The sequence below is a fragment of the Globicephala melas genome, chromosome 4 (genome assembly GCF_963455315.2).
Source record: "Globicephala melas chromosome 4, mGloMel1.2, whole genome shotgun sequence".
In the NCBI taxonomy this organism is placed as follows: domain Eukaryota; kingdom Metazoa; phylum Chordata; class Mammalia; order Artiodactyla; family Delphinidae; genus Globicephala; species Globicephala melas.
This window is the reverse complement of record NC_083317.1, coordinates 132,147,258-132,172,270: the sequence shown is the minus strand read 5'-3', so window position 1 is coordinate 132,172,270 and position 25,013 is coordinate 132,147,258. Positions and strand designations below refer to the sequence as shown.

The following is a 25,013-nucleotide window of genomic DNA, read 5'->3' as shown; positions in this document are numbered from 1 at the left end:
AGTCAAGAAATGCAATTGATTTTTGCATACTGAACTTTAATAAACTCCATTATTTTCTGTAGATTATTGGCTTTTTAATCTGTATTTCAATTAGTTTCTAAAATGTATTTATTAGCTATCTTCTCTTGATTTCTAAACTTTTGGCATTTATAGTCTGAATTTTTTTTTTTAAGAATGACGCCTTAGAATTTCTGAAACTTCCTTTGTGGCCTAACATGTCTTCAATTTTCATAAACTTTTTCATGTGTTTTGGAAATAAATGTGTATTCTCTGTGGAGATAGTTCCACACATATATACTATTTACGCCACAACGAATTCCATTTATCAAGCACAATTCTGGTTTATTTAACATTCAACTTAATTCAGAATTAACTCTCAGTTAGATAATTCTCCAACAACTCTAGGAGAGAAATATGACTATCCCCATTTTGCCAAAGGAGGATTCAATGCTCAAAAGAGTTAAATAACTTGTTCAGATTCCCATAGCAAATTTGAACTTTGAGCTGTTAGTTTATAACACAAGGCTTCTAGGCTAGAAACCTCAGCCATATTTTATTCCACCTTCTCCTTCATCCTACAATATCTATTGTGACATGGTGCCTTTTATTTTTATTTTTTTGTTTTTAATTTGGCATAAATGTCAGTGATAAATGCCACTGGTATACAGTTCTGTTACAGTGTTAAGCCATTTCACCTGTATTACTTCATTTAATTATCAGGATCAAGCAGAACAGGCAGATATTTATTACAGATTATGAAACTAGTTCTCAGAGAGTTCATGTACCATAGTATTTAAATTCCCAGTCAGTAAGTGGCACATCTAGTTTTCTGGAAGCCAGGACTGCTTCTATAGCTCTGTTTATCAAAATACTATCTTTAGAATAAAGTCTATTTGAAAATTATTTTCTATTATACAAGATCAGACTAGAGCCAGATTCACGGTGGGGAACAGTGCTCTCAGAACGGTCATCCAGTTCTATACCCCTACTTCAGAAAGAACTAAAGCCCAAAGTGGTGCTGTGATTTGTTAAATGGAAGATCTAGGATAAGAATTCGGACCCCCCCAACTGGTACCATTAACTCAGCCTCCAAGAATATGCCAATGTGAACGAAATTACATCCGCTTCTCAGAAAAAAAGGTTATAGGACAAACGCTGAACGAAGGCCTCTTTATATCCCACAGACCTTCCAACCTTAATTGCCTCAATGAATATAGTTGTTAACAAAGATTCCTTCTTGTAGTTGGAATCGTGAATGTTATCGTGCTTCCATCACTGCCCTTGAATTGGAAATACTCAGAATGTAATGCAAGGGACGGGTGACGGCAGCTCTCGCCTTCAGAGTGCGTCATTGCGGAAAAAGAAACAGGATGGGGGAAACTGGGAACACACCAAGGCCAGAGGAAGAAAAACACAAGGCACAGATCTGTTTTTGCTGGCGGAGAAGGCTGGCGTCGATACCTGTATTGGGCAACGGTCAGCTTGGCCTCGGGCTCGGCCCCAAAGCCGGGCAAGTGCTGGTGTAGGTAGGCCTCCAGAGACCTGCAGTCGAACTTGTGCTGGGGCAGCACTTCGGCCGTCTCGGGCTCGCGGGAGGCACCGGTCTCCATGATCAGTGCTGCCGCCTCAGACCATAGAGTCAGAGAAACCACAAGTCTCCTCGGCTCGGATACCTCTGGCACCGGAGCGCCGCTCCACAGCCTGGGGCTAGTCCGAGACGCCCGCGCGGAGGCGGGCCCGCGGCTCCAGCCAATCACACCCCCACCCCCCACCCAGGTGCCGCCGCTGGGCAGCACTGGCCCAGGACTTGGGCTGTGTCAGGAAATGCCAGAAGGGCCTCGTGTGTTTGGATTTAAAAGTTTCAGTCAGCCTCAGAGTTGGAGGCCTCAATTCTAAAGAAAGCAAAACCACTTTAGTCACTACGGGTAAATATGATCGCCGAAGCCTCCTCCGCCTCCAAATTTAATGCACCGGCAGGCGGAAGACCTATAGGGTCCGGTTCAGAAAAGGGCCCGTCAGGACCTCGAGCCCAGGAATAAAAGATCCTGGGGATCCTCCTGGCCGCCCGGTTGGAAAGGCAACATCGCAGGCCGCCGGCTCTGGACACTGATGACCCGGGCCCTGCTTCGGCCCGGGCGAAGAGGAAAACTGAAAGGGCTGGTTTTTCCTTGAGGGGGAACGATGACTGCAACGCACCGGAAGCGGCGCGCTGAGAGGCTCGCGGGTGCGGCGGAGACGGTCAGTCCGGGAGGCGCTGGGAGGGCTTCCTCAGGGTTGTGGGCTAGGAAGGCCGCCGCAAGGTGCCTCCTCACATACCCCTCGCGGGCCCAGCAGGCCAACAGCGTGGGGCGGCGGCGACGTCGACGGCCGGGGCTGGGAGCGCTGGCGGCCGGGGTCCCAGCCATGGCCGAGTCTGTGGAGCGGCTGCAGCAGCGGGTCGAGGAGCTGGAGCGGGAACTGGCCCAGGAGAGAAGTCGCCGGGCCTTGGGGGGCGGCGATGGAGGAGGCGGTCGGGCCCGCATCGAAAAGATGAGCCCCGAGGTGGTGGATTCCAACCCCTACAGGTGACCTGCGTGGCGGGGCGGGGAGAGGGGCGAGGTCACCGTCTTCAGGTGGTCAGGAGTGAGGCGCTCCCCGCTGCTGTCCAGCTCACACGGCCTCGCACCTCCCTTTTCTTGTTCTGGGGTCCTGTTCCCAAACGGGCAAGACCAAGTCTTAGTACTGGTGAAACGTGTTCTTCCTTTTTTTAAAAAAGCCAACTGAATCAGCCATATGGTGCTGCTCCTGTGCTTGCTGAGGACACGTATTCAGTTAACTACCGCCCCTGCTTCTATTAGTCTTCCTCGCTCAGCGTAAAACTGAGAGTAAAAACTTTCAAAAGACACCAGATGTAAAACCCGCTAAGCATAAACTTGGGAGCTTCATAAAGTCTTCTCAGTGTTTCTTAAATTGGGGGCATGGTGGAAAGAGCTGGATTAGCTCTAAAACCATTGGACTTCCCCAGGCCTGTCTGCTCCTCTCCTTTCTTCTTTTCCTAAGATTTGTTAATTCAGCGGGCGTGCACTGTCACTTTTCCTCTTCACCACAACCCTAGGAGATTGCTACTATTATTTTATCCCTAGTTTATATGTGAGAAAAATGAGGCTTAGAGAGCTGCTGTGACCTGCCGCAGGTCATAGAGCTAACAGTAGCTAAAAAGGCCTGGACTGGCATTAGGTTTGTCTTACTCCAAAGTTCACATGGAACTGTCTCCCCAGTAAAAATAAATAAGCCATTAAGTAGTGTGGCTAAAAACTGGATAGTTTTAGAGTAGGTGAAACAGGAAAGATATTGTTGCTCTTTCTCTTCGAAGAGCAGGAGAGTTTGGATTTTAAAGAAGGGTTTTATTTATGACATATAAAGCCTCAGTGGAAGTCTTAGGGTGCGTGGTTGTTTTTTTTTTTTTTTTTTTAGCTGTACGCGGGCCTCTCACTGCTGTGGCCTCTCCCGTTGCGGAGCACAGGCTCCGGACGCGCAGGCTCTGTGGCCACGGCTCACGGGCCTAGCCGCTCCGCGGCATGTGGGATCTTCCCGGACCGGGGCACGAACCCGTGTCCCCTGCATTGGCAGGCGGACTCTCAACTGCTGCGCCACCAGAGAAGCCCTTTATTATTATTATTATTATTTTTTGCGTGGTTTTTTTTTTTACAACCTAAAATGCAGACCAGTATTTAGGCACAAAGATGTTAATTACAATTTTATTTGTAATAGAAAAACCTGACCAAAATTATAATTGTTCCATAATTACAAAAGAGTTCATTTTAACTCAAATTAAGTGAAATCATGCCAGATTCTTGCTTTTCTCTCATTAATATTACTACGTTTTTTTTTTTGGCGGTACGCGGGCCTCTCACTGTTGTGGCCTCTCCCGTTCAGGAGCACAGGCTCCAGACGCGCAGGCTCAGCGGCCATGGCTCACTGGCTCACGGGCCCACGGGCCCAGCTGCTGCGCGGCATGTGGGATCCTCCCAGACCGGGGCAGGAACCCGTGTCCCCTGCATCGGCAGGCAGACTCTCAACCACTGCGCCACCTGGGAAGCCCTATCTTACTATGTTAAAAAAAATTTCTTTTTCTTTTAGTTTTGAGATATGAGGTGTTAACCATCCAAAATTTTTAGAGGTTGAATAAGCATGAATTGACATCTCTAATTAGAATGAGTGGGAACTATTCCATTTGGCATTCTTAAACATTTTTCAATTTTATAAATGAAAATTTTGAAATATTCCCTCCAAGAAAAGCAATGTGGATCATATATTTATTTTTTAAAATAAGTTTGTTTATTTATTTATGGCTGCGTTGGGTCTTTGTTGCTGTGCGCGGGCTTTCTCTAGTTGAGCGGGGACTACTCTTCGTTGCAGTGCACGGGCTTCTTATTGCTGTGATGGCTTCTCTTGTTGTGGAGCACAGGCTGTAGGTGTGTGGGCTTCAGTAGTTGTGGCACGTGGGCCTCAGTAATTGTGGCTCGCGGGCTCTAGACCTCAGGCTCAGTAGTTGTGGTGCACGGGCTTAGTTGCTCTGTGGCATGTGGGATCTTCCCAGACCAGGGCTCAAACCCATGTCCCCTGCATTGGCAGGCGGATTCTTAACCACTGCATCACTAGGGAAGTCCGATCATATACTTAGAATCATCTTTCAGATATCATTTTAATGTGAGATGATTCCTTGACATTGTAATGACCACAAACCTAACATTCAGAACTCAAATTTAAACATTTAGTATTTTCTATATTATTTGCACCATTTGTCTTTATTAAAACTGCTACTTAGGAGATGGCAGTTGTCACCCAAAGCTCTGCACTAGTACATGAAAATTTGATAAAGGTCAGCCTTAAGTTTTTGAATTGTTGTTCATTCAGCAAATATTTAGTGAGCACCTTTTCATCTCCAGCTGGATAATGTTATCTACCACTTATTATTATGCATAGACACTGGGAATACAAAGTAGACATGGTCATTTCTCTCCAGAGGTTACCAGATGAGTGTGAGATAGAAAAGTAAACATGGGATTGCAATATGAGTGGTAAGAAATATGATAAAGTATTGATACATGGTTATCAGAAAAAATATAGGAGAGGGATCTGTAGGTCTCTTACATCATTTTAATTGCATCAGGTGATACAGTAGAAATATAATATAAAGCCCCTGACTCTCAAAGACCTTTTGCTTTAGTTTGGGAGATTCACTGGTTGTAGAATAATGATCAACACAAGTAACTGTAAAATTGTGTGGTATGTAATATAATTAGAAGCATGTTGACTAAATGACGAGGTGAGGAGAGGCTTTGAAATTAGAAAACCTGGTTTTAAATACTGGCTCAAAAACCCAGCTCTGAATAATTGTTTGCCATTTAGCTAATCTTGGGCAAGTTAATTAACCTGAATCTTTTCCCCCATTCATAAAAGGAGGTTGCATTCTTCTCAGCATTATATATAAAGATTAAAGAGAGCATTAAGGTAAAGATGGCAGATTGATCACAGGCATATATTATCACTGTCTACCCAATCCCACTAAAATGAAAGTAAAGGAGTTTTTAAAAAGGAATAAACCCCCACTGAAAAAAGAGGGTTTCTATAAGTAATTGGGGGATGGGTGAGTCCCTGTACTTAAAAGATTATAGTTAGACAGTTTTAGAATCTAGAAAAGGGATGGATGACTGATAACTGATTTAAAGGATCCAAAGAAATTGACTCTAAAGGCTGCAACCCAGTTTATACCACAGAATTCCCCAAAAGCTCAAGAATAGGCATAGTATTTCTAGAAGGGCTTAAGGTAGGGCTAAGAAAGATATGGCTGAAAATCTGTTGAAGAAACAACCCAGGTTCACTACTTCACTTTGGGTAGCTGGGCAAATGCCTCTTCTCTGTCAGGAGAGAAGACTAGAGATTTACTCATTGGAGAGTAAAATAGAGGATTTATATTAATAATTGAAGCAAGTCTTCATACCTGAAGAAAGGGGATTAACTAAATGTTTACATACTGAATGCTAGGACTCCCAACCTTGTTCTTCCATATAACACCCCCAAACTTACAGGCATAAAGACTTTTCAGGCTGGAAATTGAAAGATTCTTCTCTGGGGAATCTGAGAGCACCAAGAAGAGAGACTGAAAGACACTGACATTGTGGGTTTCTCAACTGATCACCCTACAGTGAAGCCCAAAGTCAAACAAGCAATGCCCACATCCTTGCCTTTATTAGTGTCTGGCTTTTAAATATGAGCAGAATAAAGGATGAGAGAAGCTCCTAATGTGAAAGAAGGAAAATAAAATTAGTTATTTGAATAGACTATGTAAGGGGAACACAACCCAAATATTATTATTAGTATCTTCAGAAAGGAAAGATGTTATATAAATGAAACAGGACAAGTTACTACAAAAAGAAATCATTCAGATAATTGAAAAGAATTCTTGCAAATGGAGAATGATAACAAAAGTGAAAATCTCAATAGAAGATTTGGAAAATAATGTTGAAAGAAATCCAGAGAACAGAGGAGAAAACTAAAATGGTGGACAATAGGAGAAAGAAATTAAGAGTAGAGGACTAGTCCAAGAGGTCCGACTTCCAAATAATAGAAGTTTCAGAAAGTCCAGGAAAAACAAACCAACCAAACAAGGACATCATCACGTTATTCAAGGAAATTTCCCAGAACTGAAAAAACATGTTTCCTATTTGAAAGAGTCCAACAAGTACTCAGCACAATTGATGAGAATAGATTCACTCTAAGGGACATCATGAGATTTCAGAAGCTAGAAGACACCTTAGAAATTTTTTTTTTTAACATCTTTATTGGGGTATAATTGCTTTACAATGGTGTGTTAGTTTCTGCTTTATAACAAAGTGAATCAGTCATACATAAACATATGTTCCCATATGTCTTCCCTCTTGCGTCTCCCTCCCTCCCACCCTCCCTATCCCACCCCTCCAGGCTGTCACAAAGCACGGAGCCAATATCACTGTGCCACGCGGCTGCTTCCCACTAGCTATCTACCTTACGTTTGTTAGTGTGTATATGTCCATGACTCTCTCTCGCCCTGTCACAGCTCACCCTTCCCCCTCCCCAACACCTTAGAAATTTTGAAGGAAAATGTTTCTAACAGAATTCTATACCAAGTTAAACTGTCAACTAAGTGTGTGTGTGTGTGTGTGTGTGTGTGTGTGTGTGTAGGTGTAGCTTTCAACGATTATGTACCCTTCAATTTGTCATTTTTATAATACATTTCTAAAAATAGAATTTTGATAAAACATTTTTAAGAAGTTTGGTAAATAACATTTTCAGACACACATGTTCTCAAAATTTACCTTCCTTGTACCCTTTACAAAGCTATGAGAAGATGTTCTTCCAACCATAGCAAGAGAATAAATTAAGAAATAATCTACAGCAGAGGCTCTCAAACTTTAGTGTGCATCACAATTACTTGGGGAGCTTGTTCAAACACAGATTGTTTAGGCCCCACATCCAAAGTTTGATTCGCTTGGTGATTATAGGGTGGGGACTCAAGAAATGGTATTTCTAGCAAATTCCATAGGCCACTGATCCATAGGCCACACTTTAGAACCTTTGAGCTCTAAGGTACCAGAAGCAGGAGATTAATACAGGATGAAGAATTGAAGAGAATTTGTAATATGATGAAGGGAGAATGCAGGATGGGAGCTGTATGTGCAGTAAATGTGCACATGGGGACATGTCAGAAGATTCTAGTATATCTTTAAGAAGAAATTGCTAGAACACCTCATGTATATGACTGTATCTAGAGGAATTTTAGACAACTGGGGTTGAATTTGTGAAAATACATAGAAAAGTAAACATAAGAACAAACACAATTATTAACTTCAAGGGTGGGGATCATACAGGAAAGGGTAAATTCTAATATACTACATTGTCCAGTTGTGAACAGTATTAACATCTAACCAAAATGACCATAAAACAATATCAAGAGGCTGGTGAGATGGGAAATATTTGTGTTTAATGATAAAGAATGAAATCTTCAGATAGTACCTAAACCTGAAAATCAAGAAATAACAGTGTTAGCATGTTACTTAGAGATATCCTGGTAACAGAGTTAAAAATGAGTGAGGAGAGGAAAATGGGGGTGCAGGCCAGAACACTGCTGAGTTTCCTAACAAGCCTAATAGAACTATTTGACTCTTAAAGTGTAAACTAATGGGGATTGTATGTATATGTGTATAGTTTTAAAGTATATGTATTTTAAAAAAAACCCTAAAATACTGAAGAAGATAACAGACTAGCAGTAACTAGGTAAATACCTCTTAGAGTCCTTGGTATAAGAGGTGCTTACTGAAAGTAGACATTATCCATTGTGGGCAGAGGCAACAAGTGAATGGAATTCCAGCCATGAGATTATTCTGATGTTAAACATTAAATTTGAGTTAAACATTAAATATTTACATATACTAATAAGCATGGGAAAATGTTGAAATTTCACTTTGACCCATTCTCTGGAAACAACATTTGAGTCAATAGGTCTCAATCTTGACTGCACATTAGAATGTATGAGGAACTTTTAAAAAATCTTGTTGCACAGGCTACATCTTGGAGGGAGGGTATTCAGGCATCAGTGCTGAAGTAATTTAGTTTCATCTGGTAAAAATTAGCTGAAAGATTTCTCTCTCTCTCACACTTACTGTTTCTTCTCTCACAGTTTATTTTCTGTGATGATGTATGTTTACCTATATCACTATTAATTAAAAGTTTGTAAGCCTTAAAATATTTCTTTCCTTTGTTTTAAGCCGCCTGATGGCATTGAAACGAATGGGAATTGTAAGTGACTATGAGGTAAGATAAACCCTTCCAAGTTTTTGAAGATGATTTCAGTAAATGAAAATAACTTCCGATGACATTTCCGATGAAGCATTATTGTTTATTTATTTATTTATTTTTGGCTGCATTGGGTCTTTGTTGCTGCGCGCAGGCTTTCTCTAGTTGCGGCGAGCTGGGGCTACTCTTTGTTGCGGTGTGCAGGCTTCTCACTGCGGTGGCTTCTCTTTTTGCAGAGCACGGGCTCTAGGTGTGCGGGTTTCAGTAGTTGTGGCTCGTGGGCTCTAGAGCGCAAGCTCAGTAGTTGTGGCGCATGGGCTTAGTTGCTCCACGGCATGTGGGATCTTCCCGGACCAGGGCTCGAACCCGTGTCCCCTGCATTGGCAGGCAGATTCTTAACCACTGTGCCACCAGGGAAGCCCCGATGAAGAATATTAACCAATACATATATAATTTTGCATTTTACAGAAAATCCGTACCTTTGCTGTAGCAATAGTAGGTGTTGGTGGAGTTGGCAGTGTGACTGCTGAAATGCTGACAAGATGTGGCATTGGTAAGGTAAAAACATCTCTCTTTGTCTATCATTTAGGGAACCCAATCACTTCTGGAGTAAATCAGGTACAAATTAGAATTTCTTTTCTCCTTACTAATGGCTTATTGATTTGTGGTGTATTTATTTATTTAATTTTTTTCTATCCCGGGTTTTTTTGTTTTTTAAATTGGGGTATAGTTGCTTTACAATGTTGTTTTAGTTTCTGGTGTCATCGAAGTGAATCAGTATATGTATACATATATCCCCTCCCTCTTGCACCTCCCTCCCACCCCCTTACCCCCCATCCCCCCGCATCCCACCCATCTAGATCACCACAGAGCACCAACCTGAGCTCCCAGTGCTATACAGCAGGTTCCTACTAGCAGTTTTACACATGGTAGTGTATATAGGTCAATTCCAATCTCCCTATTCATCCCACCTCCCTAACCCCCCCTGCGGCGTCCGCATGTCTGTTCTCTATGTCTGTGTCTCTATTCCTGCCCTGTAGATAGGTTCATCTGTACCATTTTTCTAGATGCCACATATATGCGTTAATATACGATATTTGTTTTTCTCTTTCCTACTTCACTCTGTATGACAGACTCTAGGTCCATGATTTGTGGTGTATTTATTCAGGTTGTTTTTTCTACCCCAGTGGGTGGGTTTAAGACATAAACCCGCCCAAAAGGAAGCTAATATTATTACTAATTAAACAAGGACTATCTGATTTTGTTCAGGAACTTTTCTGTTGGGATTTAAGTGTTTTAGACATACAAGTTTAGGAAGAAGGCTGTTAAATTGATAAAGTGTGTAGTGAAACATTGAAACATCCAAAAAAATTTTTTTAAACACAGTTTTTATATAAGACAAACTAGAAAGCATGTACCTTTCTTACTCTTGAATTTGAAATGGTGAATGCTCCAGAATTTTTTTAGCCCATACTTTTTTTTTTTTTTTTTTACTTTTTTCTAAAATTTTTTTTTTTTGGCTGTACCGTGTGGCTTGCAGGATCTTAGTTCCCTGACCAGGGATTGAACACCCAGGGCCATGGCAGTGAAAGTGCTGAGTCCTAACCACTGGACTGCCAGGGAAGTCCCATACTATTTTCTAAAATTGATTTGATTGGGTAGGAAGGAGAAGTTAACTTTGTACCAGAAATCAGCCTACCAATCTTAGATTTGTAAAGCCAGAGTCCATGATGTTAGATAGATAGTGGTTGAATACATAAGTTTTCCACAATTGTATATCATTTTGCTAAACTTTGTGGAAAAATGTTTGCTTTATCAATGCTTTTTAATATGTTGGTCCACTCCATGCCCCAAATTCTTAAAAGGAAGTGGTTTCAAAGTTGGCACTTATTTATCAATATAGAAAAGACAACACCAAAATACTAAAAATGTTTAACATTTTAAAGGCTTTCAAGAAGTTTATAAAAGCTAGCCAGTAATTGCTTATACCTGACATATATGCCTTGGCTGATTGATCAAGGGTGGTAGAGATCATGGAGATTTGCTGGTCGCAGGTTTGAGTGTGCACTAGAATCACTTGGAAGGCTTATTAAAACAGATTGCCGGACTCTACCCCAGTGGTTTTGATTCTATAGGTTTCAGGTGGACCTAAGAATGTGCATTTCTAACAGGTTCCCAGGTGGTTCTGATGATGTTGTTCCGGGGACCATGCTTTAAGAACAGCATCACCTGGGAGCTTGTTATAAATGAAGATTCCTAGGCCCCACCCAAGACATGCTGAATCAGAATCTATATTTTAACAAGAACTCGAGGTGATTCGTAGGCATATTAAAGTTGTGGAAGTACTCCAGTATTTCTAACAAGCTTCAGGTGATGCTGATGGGGTTATCCCAGGCCCCATTTTGAGTAACAAGGGTCTAGAACAGTTAGCAAATATTTCTGTAATTAGAATCACCTTGTATGTTTAAAAAAATTCTTAGGTTCGGATTGCACCACATAATAGGTTAATCAGAACCTCTGGGGTTGAGACCTACACATTTGTATTTTTTAAATACAGTGGTTCCAGTGTAAACTCAAGTTTGTAAGCTAAGGATCTACATAGGTTAAGTTTCAGAACTCTTTCTTCAATATGTAAAACAGAGAAACAAGAAGCTGTTTCATGGGGTTGCGTAGGGAAGTGGAGGATTGGAGATCCAGAGCCCACTTCTTATCCCTGAAAGTTCTGGTGTTCCTGGGGCACACTGAATCACCAGATCTAGATCAACTGCCTTATTTTACAGATGAGAATACAGTCCTAAACAGTGAAAGTGACTTACCCAGAAGCAGATCTAATTAGTGACACGGTTACTACTCACACCTCCTGTCCCCAAATATAGGATTTCCTACAACTTACTCATAAACCAGCTATGAGGCCGAAACTCAAATTTAAAACTTGGCCTGACCTAATAAATATTGTTGACTGAGGTTAAGTAAACCAAATTTTGGAGACTCTAGGTAGGGTTAGAAAGTTTCATAGAGAGTATAAGTGATATCTTTTCTAGCAAAATACTGAGAGTTACCTATGTGTTGTTTTTATGGGCTGGGTAAACATTTTTTAGTTTCTGAATTGAGAAGAAGAAAATCCCATTTTTGTTTTTATTGTTAGATTTAGGGTGCTGAGAATTATATTACAAAGTCACAGAATTTTAGATAGAGAAGGGACTTCGGGAACTGTATATCATTTTTACACTGCTTTGAATTATTCCATAGGTCTAGAGGCTCAGTTTTTTGTTTCTTGTTTTTTTGGTTCTTTTTTCCATCACTTTAGATAAATTGCATTGCTCTGCTTTCAAGTTCATTGATCCTCTTTTTCCCCTGCAATGTCTAATCTACTCTTAGTCTCATCCAATAAAAATTTAATTTTAGATAATTAAAAAAAAAAGGAACTGTGGATATACTTGGGTTCAACCTGTTCTTACTGATAAGAAATGGACCTTTCGGCCATTTTAAAGTTGTGTGAGTGTGTTTGACAAATGCTGTCATGCCTAAATATATAGCAGGAAACAACAATTAACTGATTGGTTAATAATTCTGTTTGGAATAATGTTTTAGCCGTGGCATGAGTATATATAGTGCCTTATTCATGAAAGGAATTGTGTTATACTATGGTTTTAAGTTACAGCATTTGTTTTTATCTTATTTAAAAATTTCATTTATCTAATGGGTTCTTGGTTTTTAGCCAAACATTGGAATGAAGTAGGATTTTGGCGCAGTTTGTAAAAATTACAATGAAATGGAATGAACATTAATTTTTGAGCTAATCATTTAGAGAGGCAGTACAGTGTTGTGTTTAGGGTACAGATGCTGGATTGAGAATGCCTGAATTTGAATCCCATTTTTACTACATATTAGCTGAGTGGCTTTTGGGCATGTACCCTAGTTGTCTTATTTCTAAAACGAGGATAAGAGTACCTATATATTGTATGGTCACTAAATGAGTTAATATATGGCACCTAGTGTTTCAGAATTAGTATTATTACTGTCAAACAGTTAAACCCATCAGGTGGAAAGCTGACTAGTTTGTTACTTTCAGTTTGTTTTTTGGTACGTTTTTCATCAGAATACCACTATTTTCATTTTAGTTGCTACTCTTTGACTATGACAAGGTGGAACTGGCCAATATGAACAGACTTTTCTTCCAGCCTCATCAAGCAGGATTAAGTAAAGTTCAAGCAGCAGAACATACTTTGAGGTAAATGGAATACCAGTTGAAGGCAGTGAAATTGGTGAAATCTTCCTGTGTGTATTTAGTATGAGTTAAACTAACATATAAATGCACCTGTATTTTCCTTTATAAAAATGCAGGTTTCACTTATACAAAAAGAATTTTCTTACCTCTTTGATCTGGGTTGGCAGCCTCTTTTTTGAGAGTAAATATTTTATGCTTTGAGAGCCATATGGTTTCTGTCAAAACTGCTCAACTATGCAGTTGTAGTAGCTGTAGGCAATATATCAATAAAAGTGAATGAGCACGACTGCTCCAATAAAAACTTTATTTATGGACTCTGAAATTTAAATTTCATATAAAATTTCACATCATGAAATATTGTTCTTCTTTTGACTTTTTTGTTTTCTTGCAACCATTTAAAAATGTAGAAACTATTCTTAGCTTGCAGAACTTACAAAAAAAAAAAAGGTGGCAGGGTGGTAGTCAGATTTGGCCCAAGAGCCAGACTTTGCCAACCCTTACTCTAGGACGGTTCTTTGTGGTCCTAAACATATTTGCACTGAATTGGATAAGAAACAAAGAAGCTCTTCTGTCAGGCTGAACTGTAGCTAACAGAGGTAATAAAGGTTTAATTCCCAACACATAGATTGTGGGAATATTTTTGTAATCCTTCTGACAGTCTACGTGTTTTGAACCTGGTCCTTGAAGTGGGGCAAAAGAGGTAGAAGAGGACTTTGGATTTTCTTTGAGTGGCTTGAATGCCATTTCTCTAACATCTGTTAAATGATTTTTAGCTCTTTTAGTTCTTTATCTTGCTTTCTCTTACTGTTTTACTAGTAGTTTTTATAATCATTCCGTTTTTCCCTCTTAGGAACATTAATCCTGATGTTCTTTTTGAAGTACACAACTACAATATAACCACAGTAGAAAACTTTGAACATTTCATGAATAGAATAAGGTAAAATTTTATTTATGAATATTTTGCACAATGTCCAGCTCATTTTAAGTATTATTAGAAAATCTGTCAATGATTAATTAATTCACTGAGTTGGTAGGTTGATATATATTTTGTTTTTAAAATAGTTTTTAAATTTTTTGTGTAATTTTTATGTATTGGGAGCTCAGTAAAAAACATATATTGTCCAAAAAACTATAGTAACAACACAATAAAAACAAATCTAAAAAAACCTGTTATTATGATATAACAAGGGGCCTCATTTATGAGTTCTGTGTTATAGATTATACTTCTATCTGAAAGTGGTTTTCTGCAGACTAACACCATTGAAATATTCGATTGTATTCAGTTAACTTTATTACATTTACATTTGTAGTGAAACATGAGTAAAAGTCTGTGAAAGCTGATAGGGAAATGGTAACTTTTGTGAACAGATTTTATATTTCTCACACCCTTTTACATCTTGTATAAGAAATACTGTAATATCATTGATATTATGTTCGTAATAGTGAATACTCAATGTATACTGGGTCTTTAATATTAAATGCTATGTTATAATTATACTCAAACATTTACTGAAAGACTAAATGTATTGACTGAACAAATAAAGTCTAATTAGAGTGTATTTTGTGTCCTGATTTTTTTCAAATAAAATTTATTTTCTTTGCCTAGTAATGGTGGATTAGAAGAAGGAAAACCTGTTGACCTAGTTCTTAGCTGTGTGGACAATTTTGAAGCTCGAATGACAATAAATACAGTGAGTATTCCTATTGTATAATGTGTTATATTCATGGATTTATCTATTTTCCTGTATATTCTGTCAGTATATATTCCGCATTCTGAAAATAGTTCTGCATTTAAACCCTTTGATAATGTGTTTTGTTTGTTTTTAATGTTCTCTCATCCTGTTTTTGAAATTTATTCTAATGTGACCTATCTAGCCTTGTTGGTGTGGCATATATTTCATTATCCTACTCTCTCTTATGCCAATAGAGCAAACTAAAACAGCAGATAATTCTGATGTACAATTTTTAAAATGAATGAATATCTTATAATACTGTCTTATTCTTGGTCGGCATTGGTTTTTACTTTTGTTGATTTATTTTAAGTAAATGTATAAATGTGTATAAATTGCCCTACACACATGATTTCTCAAAACTAAAACTGAATTCTTTTTCTTTTGAATTACTGTGTTTTCAACTTTGCAAATGACATTTTGCATTTTTTTGTTGCTGAAATTATTTTAGAAAAATGAAGTTTTACATTAATCTAATAAGAAATCCAATAAACTATGGTTCAATTTAATTAGATATTTATATTGACTGCTTACCTGAATGCTATCAGTTTCTTTTTTAAGGAGAGTGGCGATTGCTAAGGAATTCCATTATTTACAACTTTCTTCTTTGTTTCTGAAAATTAATTTTTAAAAACTCTTTGTAATTCATTTAAACTCCAGTTTTTCATGAAAAGAACTTATGGTAAATTACTTCTTGCTTTTTTATGTTCTTTCTTGTGTTTTCACCTATTTCTATTAAGGCTTGTAATGAGCTTGGACAAACATGGATGGAGTCTGGGGTCAGTGAAAATGCAGTTTCAGGGCATATACAGCTCATAATTCCTGGAGAATCTGCTTGTTTTGCGGTATGCATGATTCATTTTGGGTTATTATTTTTCACTGTTAAGTACTGGAGTTCCTAGGGGCATTGAAAATGTTTACAATTCGAAGAAAAGACCAAACTTTGAATGAATTTGATGGAATATTATTTGGAATAACTTATACTTTTTTCCCTTTCTTTTGAAATATATTTTCTTTTATTCTTTTTCATGTAGTGTGCTCCACCGCTTGTAGTTGCTGCAAATATTGATGAGAAGACTCTGAAACGAGAAGGTGTTTGTGCAGCCAGTCTTCCTACCACTATGGGAGTGGTTGCTGGGATCTTGGTACAAAATGTGTTAAAGTGAGTGAAGGATAATTTTTCTGAATAGTCTTGTTTGCTTTTGACAAACATTTCAAATATTGGAATGACTAGCTAAGTATTTAATTTGTTTTTTTAATTTTAAATACACATATTTAAAAATTTTATGTATAATATGTGTATACTTTTATATATAAATATATTTAATTTAAATATATATTAATATTACATATATCAACACACATATATTTGTGTTACTCTCTATTTGGCATAGTTCTTGTTCAATGGTACAGTGGTATTGTATATTTATTTATGAAGCATTAACCAAATGATTTAAATTTCTGCACATCTGGCCAAAGGGTGAAGACCCATAAACACACTCGCTTCCACTGTCTTGGTTTAACATTTCTAAAAATAATATGAATGTGATTAAACATTAACTAGGGTTATATCTCTGCTATCCGTAAACAGATACCCAGCAACCGCACCATCTGAACTATAACTAATAAAGACAAACGTTTCTTTGAAGCTAAAATTAATGTCATAGAGGTTTTTTGTTTTGTTTGTTTTTTGTTTTTTGTTTTTTGCGGTACGAGGGCCTCTCACTGTTGTGGCCTCTCCCGTTGCGAAGCACAGGCTCTGGACGCACAGGCTCAGCGGCCATGGCTCACGGGCCCAGCTGCTCCGCGGCACGTGGGATCTTCCCGGACCGGGGCACGAACCTGTGTCCCCTGCATCAGCAGGAGGACTCTCAACCACTGCGCCACCAGGGAAGCCCTGTCATAGAGTTTTTGAACCAACTCATACTTTATGAAAAGCAGAACTGCTTTAGTTGTGCCTTGACTCAGGCCATTTTTTTCCCTCACTTTACAATGTTAATAAGCTTGGTTATGTTTCTTAAGCATCCAGTATAATAAGAACAAATTGCAGGGCTTCCCTGGTGGCGCAGTGGTTGAGGGTCCGCCTGCCGATGCAGGGGACACGGGTTCGTGTCCCGGTCCGGGAGGATCCCACGTGCTGTGGAGCGGCTGGGCCCGTGGGCCGTGGCCGCTGGGCCTGCGCGTCCGGAGCCTTGCTCCGCAACGGGAGAGGCCGCGGCGGTAAGAGGCCCGCGTACCGCAAAAAAAAAAAAAAAACAAACAAAAAAACAAATTGCAACATGTTACAGGGAGGCACTCTAATATCATTTATCAGCCATCAGCAAAGAAATACCAGAATACATAAGAACCCTCAAGGCAACTGTCTGGGGTTGTTTCAGATGAGACAAATAGCCTGTCAAATTTCAGTAGGTCTTAATCTAAACACAACATTTTACAGTATGTTATGAAGAAGGGAAAAAAAAATCATGGCTACAAAGTATTCTCTTACCAGTGTGTCATATCTAGCCAACCCTCTATTGATGGACATTTAGGCTACTTACAGATTCTTTTGCTATTATTAACAGTGCTGCAAAAAGCATCTTGCATATATCTTTGTAGAGTAGATTTTTGTACAGTGTGAATTTTTAGAAGTGGAATTTGAATTTCTAAGTTTATGCAATACTTACTTTGACAGATATTACTAAATTTCTCCTTCAAAAGGTTGGTACATTTCCATGACAGTGTGGGAGTACCTGGTTTGTCCACATTTTTGGTAACATTGGGTGTCATCAAACTTTTTTTTTTGAAGTATAGTTAATTTACAGTGTTGTGTTAGTTTCAGGTGTACAGCAAAGTGATATATATTCTTTTTCAGATTCTTTTCCATTATAGGTTATTACAAGATACTGAGTATAGTTCCCTGTGCTATACATTAGGTCCTTGTTGTTAACCTATTTTATATACAGTAGTGTGTATATCCCAAACTCCTAACTTATCCTCCTCCCTCCTCGCCCCCCTCCCACTATCCCCTTTGTTTTCTATGTCTGAGTCTGTTTATGTTTTGTAAATAAGTTCATTTGTATCAATTTTTTAGATTCCACATATAAGTGATATCATATGATATTTGTCTTTCTCTGTCTGACTTCACTTAGTCTGATAATCTCTAGGTCCATCCATGTTGCTGCAAATGGCATTATTTCATTCTTTTTTATGGCTGAGTAATATTCCATTGTATATATATACCACATCTTTATCCATTCATCTGTTGATGGACAAGGTTGCTTCCATGTCTTGGCTATTGTAAATAGTGCTGCTGTGAACATTGGGGTGCATGTATCTTTTTGAATTAGAGTTTTCTCTGGATAGATGCCCAGGAGTGGGATTGCTGCATCATATGATAACTCTGTTTTTAGTTTTTTAAAGAACTTCTGTTCTGCATAGTGGCTGCACCAGTATACATTCTCACCAACAGTGTAGGAGGGGTCCTTTTTCTCCACACCCTCTCCAGCATTTATTATTTGTAGACTTTGTGATGAAGGCCATTCTGACCAGTGTGACGTGATACCTTATTGTGGTTTTGATTTGCATTTCTCTAATGATTAATGATGTTGAGCATTTTTTCATGTGCCTATTGGCCATCTGCATGTCTTCTTTGGAGAAATGTCTGTTTAGGTCTTCTGCCCATTTTTTGATTGGGTTGTTTGTTTTTTTGATATTGAGCTATATGAGCTGTTTGTATATTTGGAAATTAATCCCTTGTTGGTAGCATTGTTTGCAAATATTTTCTCCCAGTCCGTAGGTTGTTTTTTAATTTTTTTTATGGTTTCCTTCACTGTGCAAAAGCTTTTAAGTTTAATTAGGTCCCATTTGTTTATTTTTGTTTTTATTTCCATCACTCTAGGAGACAGATCCAAAAAAATATTTCTGTGATTTATGTCAAAGAGTGTTCTGCTTATGCTTTTCTCTAGGAGTTTTATAGTACCCAGTTTTACATTTAGGTCTTTAATCCATTTTGAGTTTAGTTTTGTATGTGGTGTTAGAGTCATCAAACTCCTTTATCTTTGTCAATTTGATAGGTGAAAAATGGGTATCTCATTTTAATTTCCAGTTGTGAAAAGGGTTGAGCACTTATATTTTTCTGTGAATTGTCTTCTCACATCCTTTGCTCAGTTTTTTTTGTCTTTCCTTGTTGTATATTAAGAACATGCATTCGCAGATTTTTTCCTTTTGTTGTTTATCTTTTGTACATGATTTTTCAGCTTTTCTATAAGCTTCTAAAAGGAATCAGATTTGACTGGAAGGGGAGCACAGGGAGCTTTATGGCATACTGGAAATGCACTATACAGTCTGCCCACCATTTCCTTGGGTTCTGCATTTGTGGATTCAACCAACTGTGGATCGAAAATATTAAAAAAAAAAAATTCCGGAAAGCTCCAAAAGCAAAACTTGAATTTGCCACAAGCTTCCAACTATTTATATAGCATCTGCATTGTATTTACAACTATTTACATAGCATTTACGTTGTATTAGGTATTATAAGTAATCTAGAGATGATTTAAAATATATGGGAGGAGGTGCACAGTTTATATGCAAATACTATACCACTTTATATAAGGGGCTTAATTTTGGTATCCTGTGGGTGGGGGGTGTTCTGGAACCAATCTCCCATAGATACTGAGTGCCAACTATATTTTGATCTGGTAGTGAATATTACATGGGTGAATACTTTTGTAACATTTTATTGAGATTTAATACAAATTTAAGATTGTAAACTTTGCAGCAAGTTATATATAAACAACTTTAAAAAATTAGATTTAGTACCATATCTCAAAGATTTTTAAGATACACTTCTGCCACATAACTTCTGTGAAATTAATATGCTTCTTAAAGTTGTTGACATGTCATAGTTTAATTGGCAGCATTTTATCTTTATTACATGTTCAAAAAATAATAGTGCATTCTATGGTTGATGAAATGGAGTAGCCTTTCTTCACTGCATTCATTCAACAAAATCTACTATAAGCCAGGCCCTGTAAACAAGATAAGAAATTTGTTTTCTGGGTTGCTTGTTACAAAAATCATTACCTTCTTTAAAGTCATTTTTTAAAAAGTCAGTTACTTTTTTTCTAATACTTTTATGGTTTTATTTCTTTAGTTAAGTCTACTTTGATTTGTTTTTCTAGGTTTCTGTTAAATTTTGGTACTGTTAGTTTTTACCTTGGATACAATGCAATGCAGGATTTTTTCCCTACTATGTCCATGAAGCCAAATCCTCAGTGTGATGACAGAAATTGTAGGAAGCAACAGGAAGAATATAAGGTATATGTCAATGTGTCACAATGCATGAGAGATCATATTGCATAGGACAATAACTTAAAAAAGAAAAAATTATTTAGATTTGGAATACAAGGTAAATGGATTCTGGATTTTTAAAGGTTTAATTTATTCACCATAATTTAACATGAAAATTCTGTTCAAAGTCCTTTCTTGCTTTTGGTAAGATAAAACTGTCTGAATTCATTAAAAAAATTTTTTTTTAATTTTAATTTTTTTAAACTAAAATATACTTGATGTATTGATACAATATTATGTTAGTTTCAGGTGTACCACATAGTGATTTGACATTTGCTTACATTATGAAATAAGCACCATGATAAGTCCAGTTATCATCAGTCCCCATACAAAGTTATTACAATATTATTGACCATATTCCTTATGCTGTAAATTTTATCCATGACTTATTTATTATATAATTATAGGTTTATACCTCTTTATCCCCTTCACCTGTTTCACTCCCCACCTCCCCTATGGCAACATCATTTGTTTTCTGTATCTGTGAGTCTCTTTTCATTTTGTTTTGTTTTTAGATCCCACATTTAAGTGAGATTATATGGTATTTATTTCATTTAGCATAATACCTTCTAGTTCCATCCATGTTGTCACAAATAGTAAAGATTCTTTTTTATGGCTGAATAATATTCCATTGTATATATGTACCACATTTTCTTTATCCATTTATCTGTTGATGGACACTTAGGTTGCTTCCATGTCTTGGCTGTTGTAAATAGTGCTGCAGTGAACATTGGAGTGCATATATCTTTTTTTATTTTGTTTTGTTTTTTTGTTTTTTGCGGTACGCGGGGCTCCGGATGCACAGGCTCAGTGGCCATGGCTCACGGGCCTAGCTGCTCTGCGGCATGTGGGATCTTCCCAGACCGGGGCAAGAACCCGTGTCCCCCGCATCGGCAGGCGGACTCTCAACCATTGTGCCACCAGGGAAGCCTGCATATATCTTTTGAGTTAGTGTTTTTGTTTTCTTAAAAAAAAATACCCAGAAGTGAAATTGCTGGATCATATGGTAGTTGTATTTTTAATATTTTGAAGCACCTCCATACTGTTTAGTGGCTGCAACAATTTACAGTCCCAGCAACAGTGCACAAGGTTTCCCTTTTTTCCATATCCTCGCCAACACTTGTTATTTGTTGTCTTTTTGATAATAGTCATTCTGACAGGTGTTACCTCATTTTGGTTTTGATTTGCATTTCCCTGATGATTAGTGATATGTGTGTGCTAACTATCTGCATGTCTTCCTTAGAAAAAAGCCTATCTGAATTCTTGGTTCTGATCAATTCTGACTGATGTTTCAGAGAACTGAAAATGAGTAAAAACACTGATACTGTTTGATTTCTACAGAAAAAGGTAGCAGCACTGCCCACACAGGAGGTTGTTCAAGAAGAGGAAGAAATAATACATGACGACAATGAGTGGGGTAAGAATTGTTTCATAAATTGAAATGGCAGCATAAAACAATCTTTTATGGGAGGGAAACTGATTATAATTAAGATATACAAGTTTTTTTTTTTTTTGCGGTATGCGGGCCTCTCACTGTTGTGGCCTCTCCCGCTGCCGGAGCACAGGCTCCGGACGCGCAGCCTCAGTGGCCATGGCTCACGGGCCCAGCCACTCCGCGGCACGTGGGATCCTCCCACACCGGGGCACAAACCCACGTCCCCTGCATCGGCAGGTGGACTCCCAACCACTGCGCCACCAGGGAAGCCCGATATACAAGTTTTGAATGATTATTGCTCATTAAGTTCCTTAAAAACTGTTTTAAGATCAAGTTTAACCTTACAGGTATTGAGTTGGTATCTGAGGTTTCAGAAGAGGAACTGAAAAATTCTTCAGGTCCAATTCCTGACTTACCTGAAGGAATTACAGTGGCATATACAGTTCCGCAAAAGGTACATCTAAAATGTTTACCATAAGTAAATATAAGAGAAAATTTCTATTTATTTTCTTTCATCTTCAACCTATTTTATAATGCCAATGCAGTATTTCCTATTTTAGGTGTTTTACATTATAGGCATTAAGATTTGTGAAAGAGAGAGTTATTCAGTGTTAATATGGAAATACAGGCACAGCACAGTTTAAACTGTTTGAAAACATAGATGTAAAATAGTTTTGCTCACTCATTTGTGGATCAAGTGAAATAGATTTTGATTAAATGACAGTACCATTTTTTTTGTATATTGATAAGTTTTAGCCACAATATCATTTAAAAATACCACTTCTGTAGAGATCTCAAGAACATTGAAATTACTGCTTGTCTATCCTAAAAATTAGAAGGCATATTTATTAAAGAAATTGTACTTTGTAAACTTGTTGAACATGGTTAAGGCTTACTGATTATATGTTCCTAAGCATTAAGAACTTTATTTAATGGGTTATTTTTTCACCATGTTTCCCTCATTTATGGATAGCAAGAAGATCCTGTACCTGAAGTAACAGTGGAAGATTCTGGTGAAAGCTTGGAAGACCTCATGGCCAAGATGAAGAACATGTAAATAATGGACTGGCCTGTATTGTATTTCCTGTGTCTAAACCTGTTCCCTAGCAATTAAAAAGAAAATCATTTAAAACTGAGAAAACTTAGGGCAACATCAGTTGATGTATAATCTTCACTGAATTGTTATACTGTTTAAAAATGCTGTGACTATTGCTTGTTACTCCCCCCCACCTTCAACTAAATCAGAAACTCTCCTAAAACTCATGTTTCATTCTAGTAAGAAAACTTCAAAGGATTATTGCAGGCAGTTATAAATCTTATTTAAAACTTAGCCATTGAACTGTTTTGGCCTTTTGGGAGGGGTGGGAAGAAAGGACCAATTTGATTTGCCTGAGGCCATGGACAACAGAATAGTGTGTGGTCAAATATAGGGAAAGGACAAGAGGTACAACCTATTGATTAGAGCCAGCAGGCATCTACTCATTGTGTTTGGAATTGCTCTCTACAGGAAAACTGCCCACTACTACTAACTTGAGCAACAATGAATTTCAAATAGTAAACCTATAAAATAAAAACATCCTTTCAAATGTTTCCTGATGAAACACAAGCTGAAATACAGTCATTGGAAAAGTTTGTAAACCTCTGAATTATATATTCAAAACAAGACAGAGGCAAATAAGAGGAAGCTTTCTTCATGGATAGACAGATAAAGATATTTTCAGGATGTACAAATTATATTTCTGCACTGATTAAGAAAAAGCATATCATCTATGGAACATATATCTGAGTCAGTGTGCTTTATTGAGCAAAAGATAAATTTAGGCTAAGATCATCTAAATTATACCCATCATATGGGCTACCTTCTAATACTTTATTTTATTTGAATTTGATTCCGTGGGTAATTAGACATTGGCAAAGGTTTGTCCTGGTTAACAGACAATAAAAGAGGTCTAAATTGCCTCTGCAATGACTGACATGTATTTCTTCACAGGGAAGAGTGTATTTTCCCTGATTGTGACCACTAAATCGTAATTTGATAAACTGGTTTTCTCTGGATTTTGCATACAAATAATGAAGACTTAGAGAACGTTGTTGGAAATAAATTCCTAATGGTTTGGAGACTAATAAAGACACCTGCATGTGTAACCATTATCTGTAGGCTGGTACTATGCTAGTCTCCTATTTTGATGACTTTTTTGCTCTGAAAAGATATAAATGTCTAAATTCTATGTCTAGGAGGAAAATGTCATTAAAAAATTAAAAGTGCATTTCCCACTTGTAAAGTAAAATTCTAAAAATAATTTCAGAAAGCCCCAAATATCAAATATGTTTAATATATTAGCTTTGAGATTTTAGCATACTGCGATTCTTATGTTTAGAGTGATGTCAGGAAAGTATGGGGATAGTTTTTCTAGCCTTGAAACATATTTACGTTGCCTTAGTAGGTCATTTGTTGTTTAAATTTTTCGTGTAGTCATCTGTAAAATAACTTTTCTAGTTTCTAGAGATGCTTTGAATTTCAAAAAAGAAATGCAGTCTTTCTAAGTCCCATTCCTTTGGTATACTAATTTGGTACCTCTGGTACACTAATTTGGTAAGGCTTTTACTTATAAGTTTATATAGTTTGATAAATAGCTAGAATCTACTATCCTTTTTTAAAAAAATTTTTATTGGAGTATAGTTGATTTACAATATGCATTAGTTTCAGGTGTACACAAATTGAAACAGTTATACATATACATATTAGAACCTGCTATCTTCTAAAGACCTTTTTTTATCTGTTCTTAATTTGGCACTGTACCCTGCTGGTGTCTTATACTGTACCAAATCTTATCTAATTTTTTTGTCTTATATCTTCCATTAAAGTTATTATTTTAGCAGAAAAAATCTGGTAACAAGTATCTTTTGTAACCTAGAGAGCTCTCTTGACAATCTGTATGCCATGAAAACTTGTATATATGTAGGCAGCTATGAAAAATTAATCATCACTGGATTTTACATGACTAAATAAACCCATAGTGCTTGACCAGATTTATAACACTATTGTTTCTAGTGTGAAAGATGGAAACACTCCCAAAATTGCCTTAGCACAAAGGCTCTAAATTACAGTAAAACAAACAATATGTTCAACTTTAATCCCTTGTTAATTGTTAGTGGGAAGTTAATTTGTGGTATTACTCAAATGCTTTATGTAAATAGTAAAAAAAAAAAGTAATGTAGTATGCGTTTCTTTATGTAAAATTACTCCCTGAATACCTATAAACACACTGACCAACCCAAAAATGTAATAAACATTTAACAATATTAATGAAGCTTTGACCACCCCATCACATTTTTTTTAATATTTTTCTTTCTGTAAAGTATTAATGAATGAAAATTATAACTACCATAGTTTGGAGCCTACCAATTCCGATTTATAAATGTCTGAAAGCTACATTTTTCATTGTGAAAGGTGTATATTAATGTGCACATAATT

The 25,013-nt window shown here is 37.4% G+C and overlaps 2 protein-coding genes across 8 annotated transcripts in view; one reads left to right on the top strand and one right to left on the bottom strand.

Annotated features, from left to right (window-relative positions):
- The window catches only part of ACAD11 (acyl-CoA dehydrogenase family member 11), an 89,199-nt gene extending 87,052 nt beyond the window's left edge, over positions 1 to 2,147 (bottom strand). For 2 of the 3 annotated variants that reach the window (XM_030873476.3, XM_060298606.2), the window contains exon 1: positions 1,462 to 2,147. In XM_030873476.3, coding sequence (XP_030729336.2) covers positions 1,462 to 1,610 — 149 coding nt within the window. In that variant the 5' untranslated portion in view covers positions 1,611 to 2,147. The remainder of the gene's footprint in view (positions 1 to 1,461) is intronic. The other variant, XM_030873477.3, reaches the window with a different exon arrangement.
- On the top strand, positions 1,770 to 22,779 carry UBA5 (ubiquitin like modifier activating enzyme 5). 5 transcript variants are annotated; one of them, XM_030873478.3, is made up of 12 exons: positions 1,771 to 2,564; positions 8,787 to 8,832; positions 9,283 to 9,372; positions 12,936 to 13,045; positions 13,893 to 13,979; positions 14,649 to 14,733; positions 15,513 to 15,617; positions 15,807 to 15,934; positions 19,935 to 20,070; positions 21,445 to 21,520; positions 21,886 to 21,992; positions 22,512 to 22,779. In XM_030873478.3, the coding sequence occupies exons 1-12, from the start codon at positions 2,182 to 2,184 to the stop codon at positions 22,593 to 22,595; spliced, it is 1,437 nt and encodes a 478-aa protein (XP_030729338.2). In that variant the 5' UTR covers positions 1,771 to 2,181; the 3' UTR covers positions 22,596 to 22,779. The 5 variants fall into 5 exon arrangements, with proteins under 5 accessions (XP_069901603.1, XP_030729338.2, XP_030729340.1 ...); XM_030873480.3 differs by having other exon boundaries at positions 1,772 to 2,238; XM_070045502.1 differs by lacking the exon at positions 9,283 to 9,372 and having other exon boundaries at positions 1,770 to 2,564; positions 8,787 to 8,817.
- Positions 22,780 to 25,013: the final 2,234 nt, after the last annotated feature.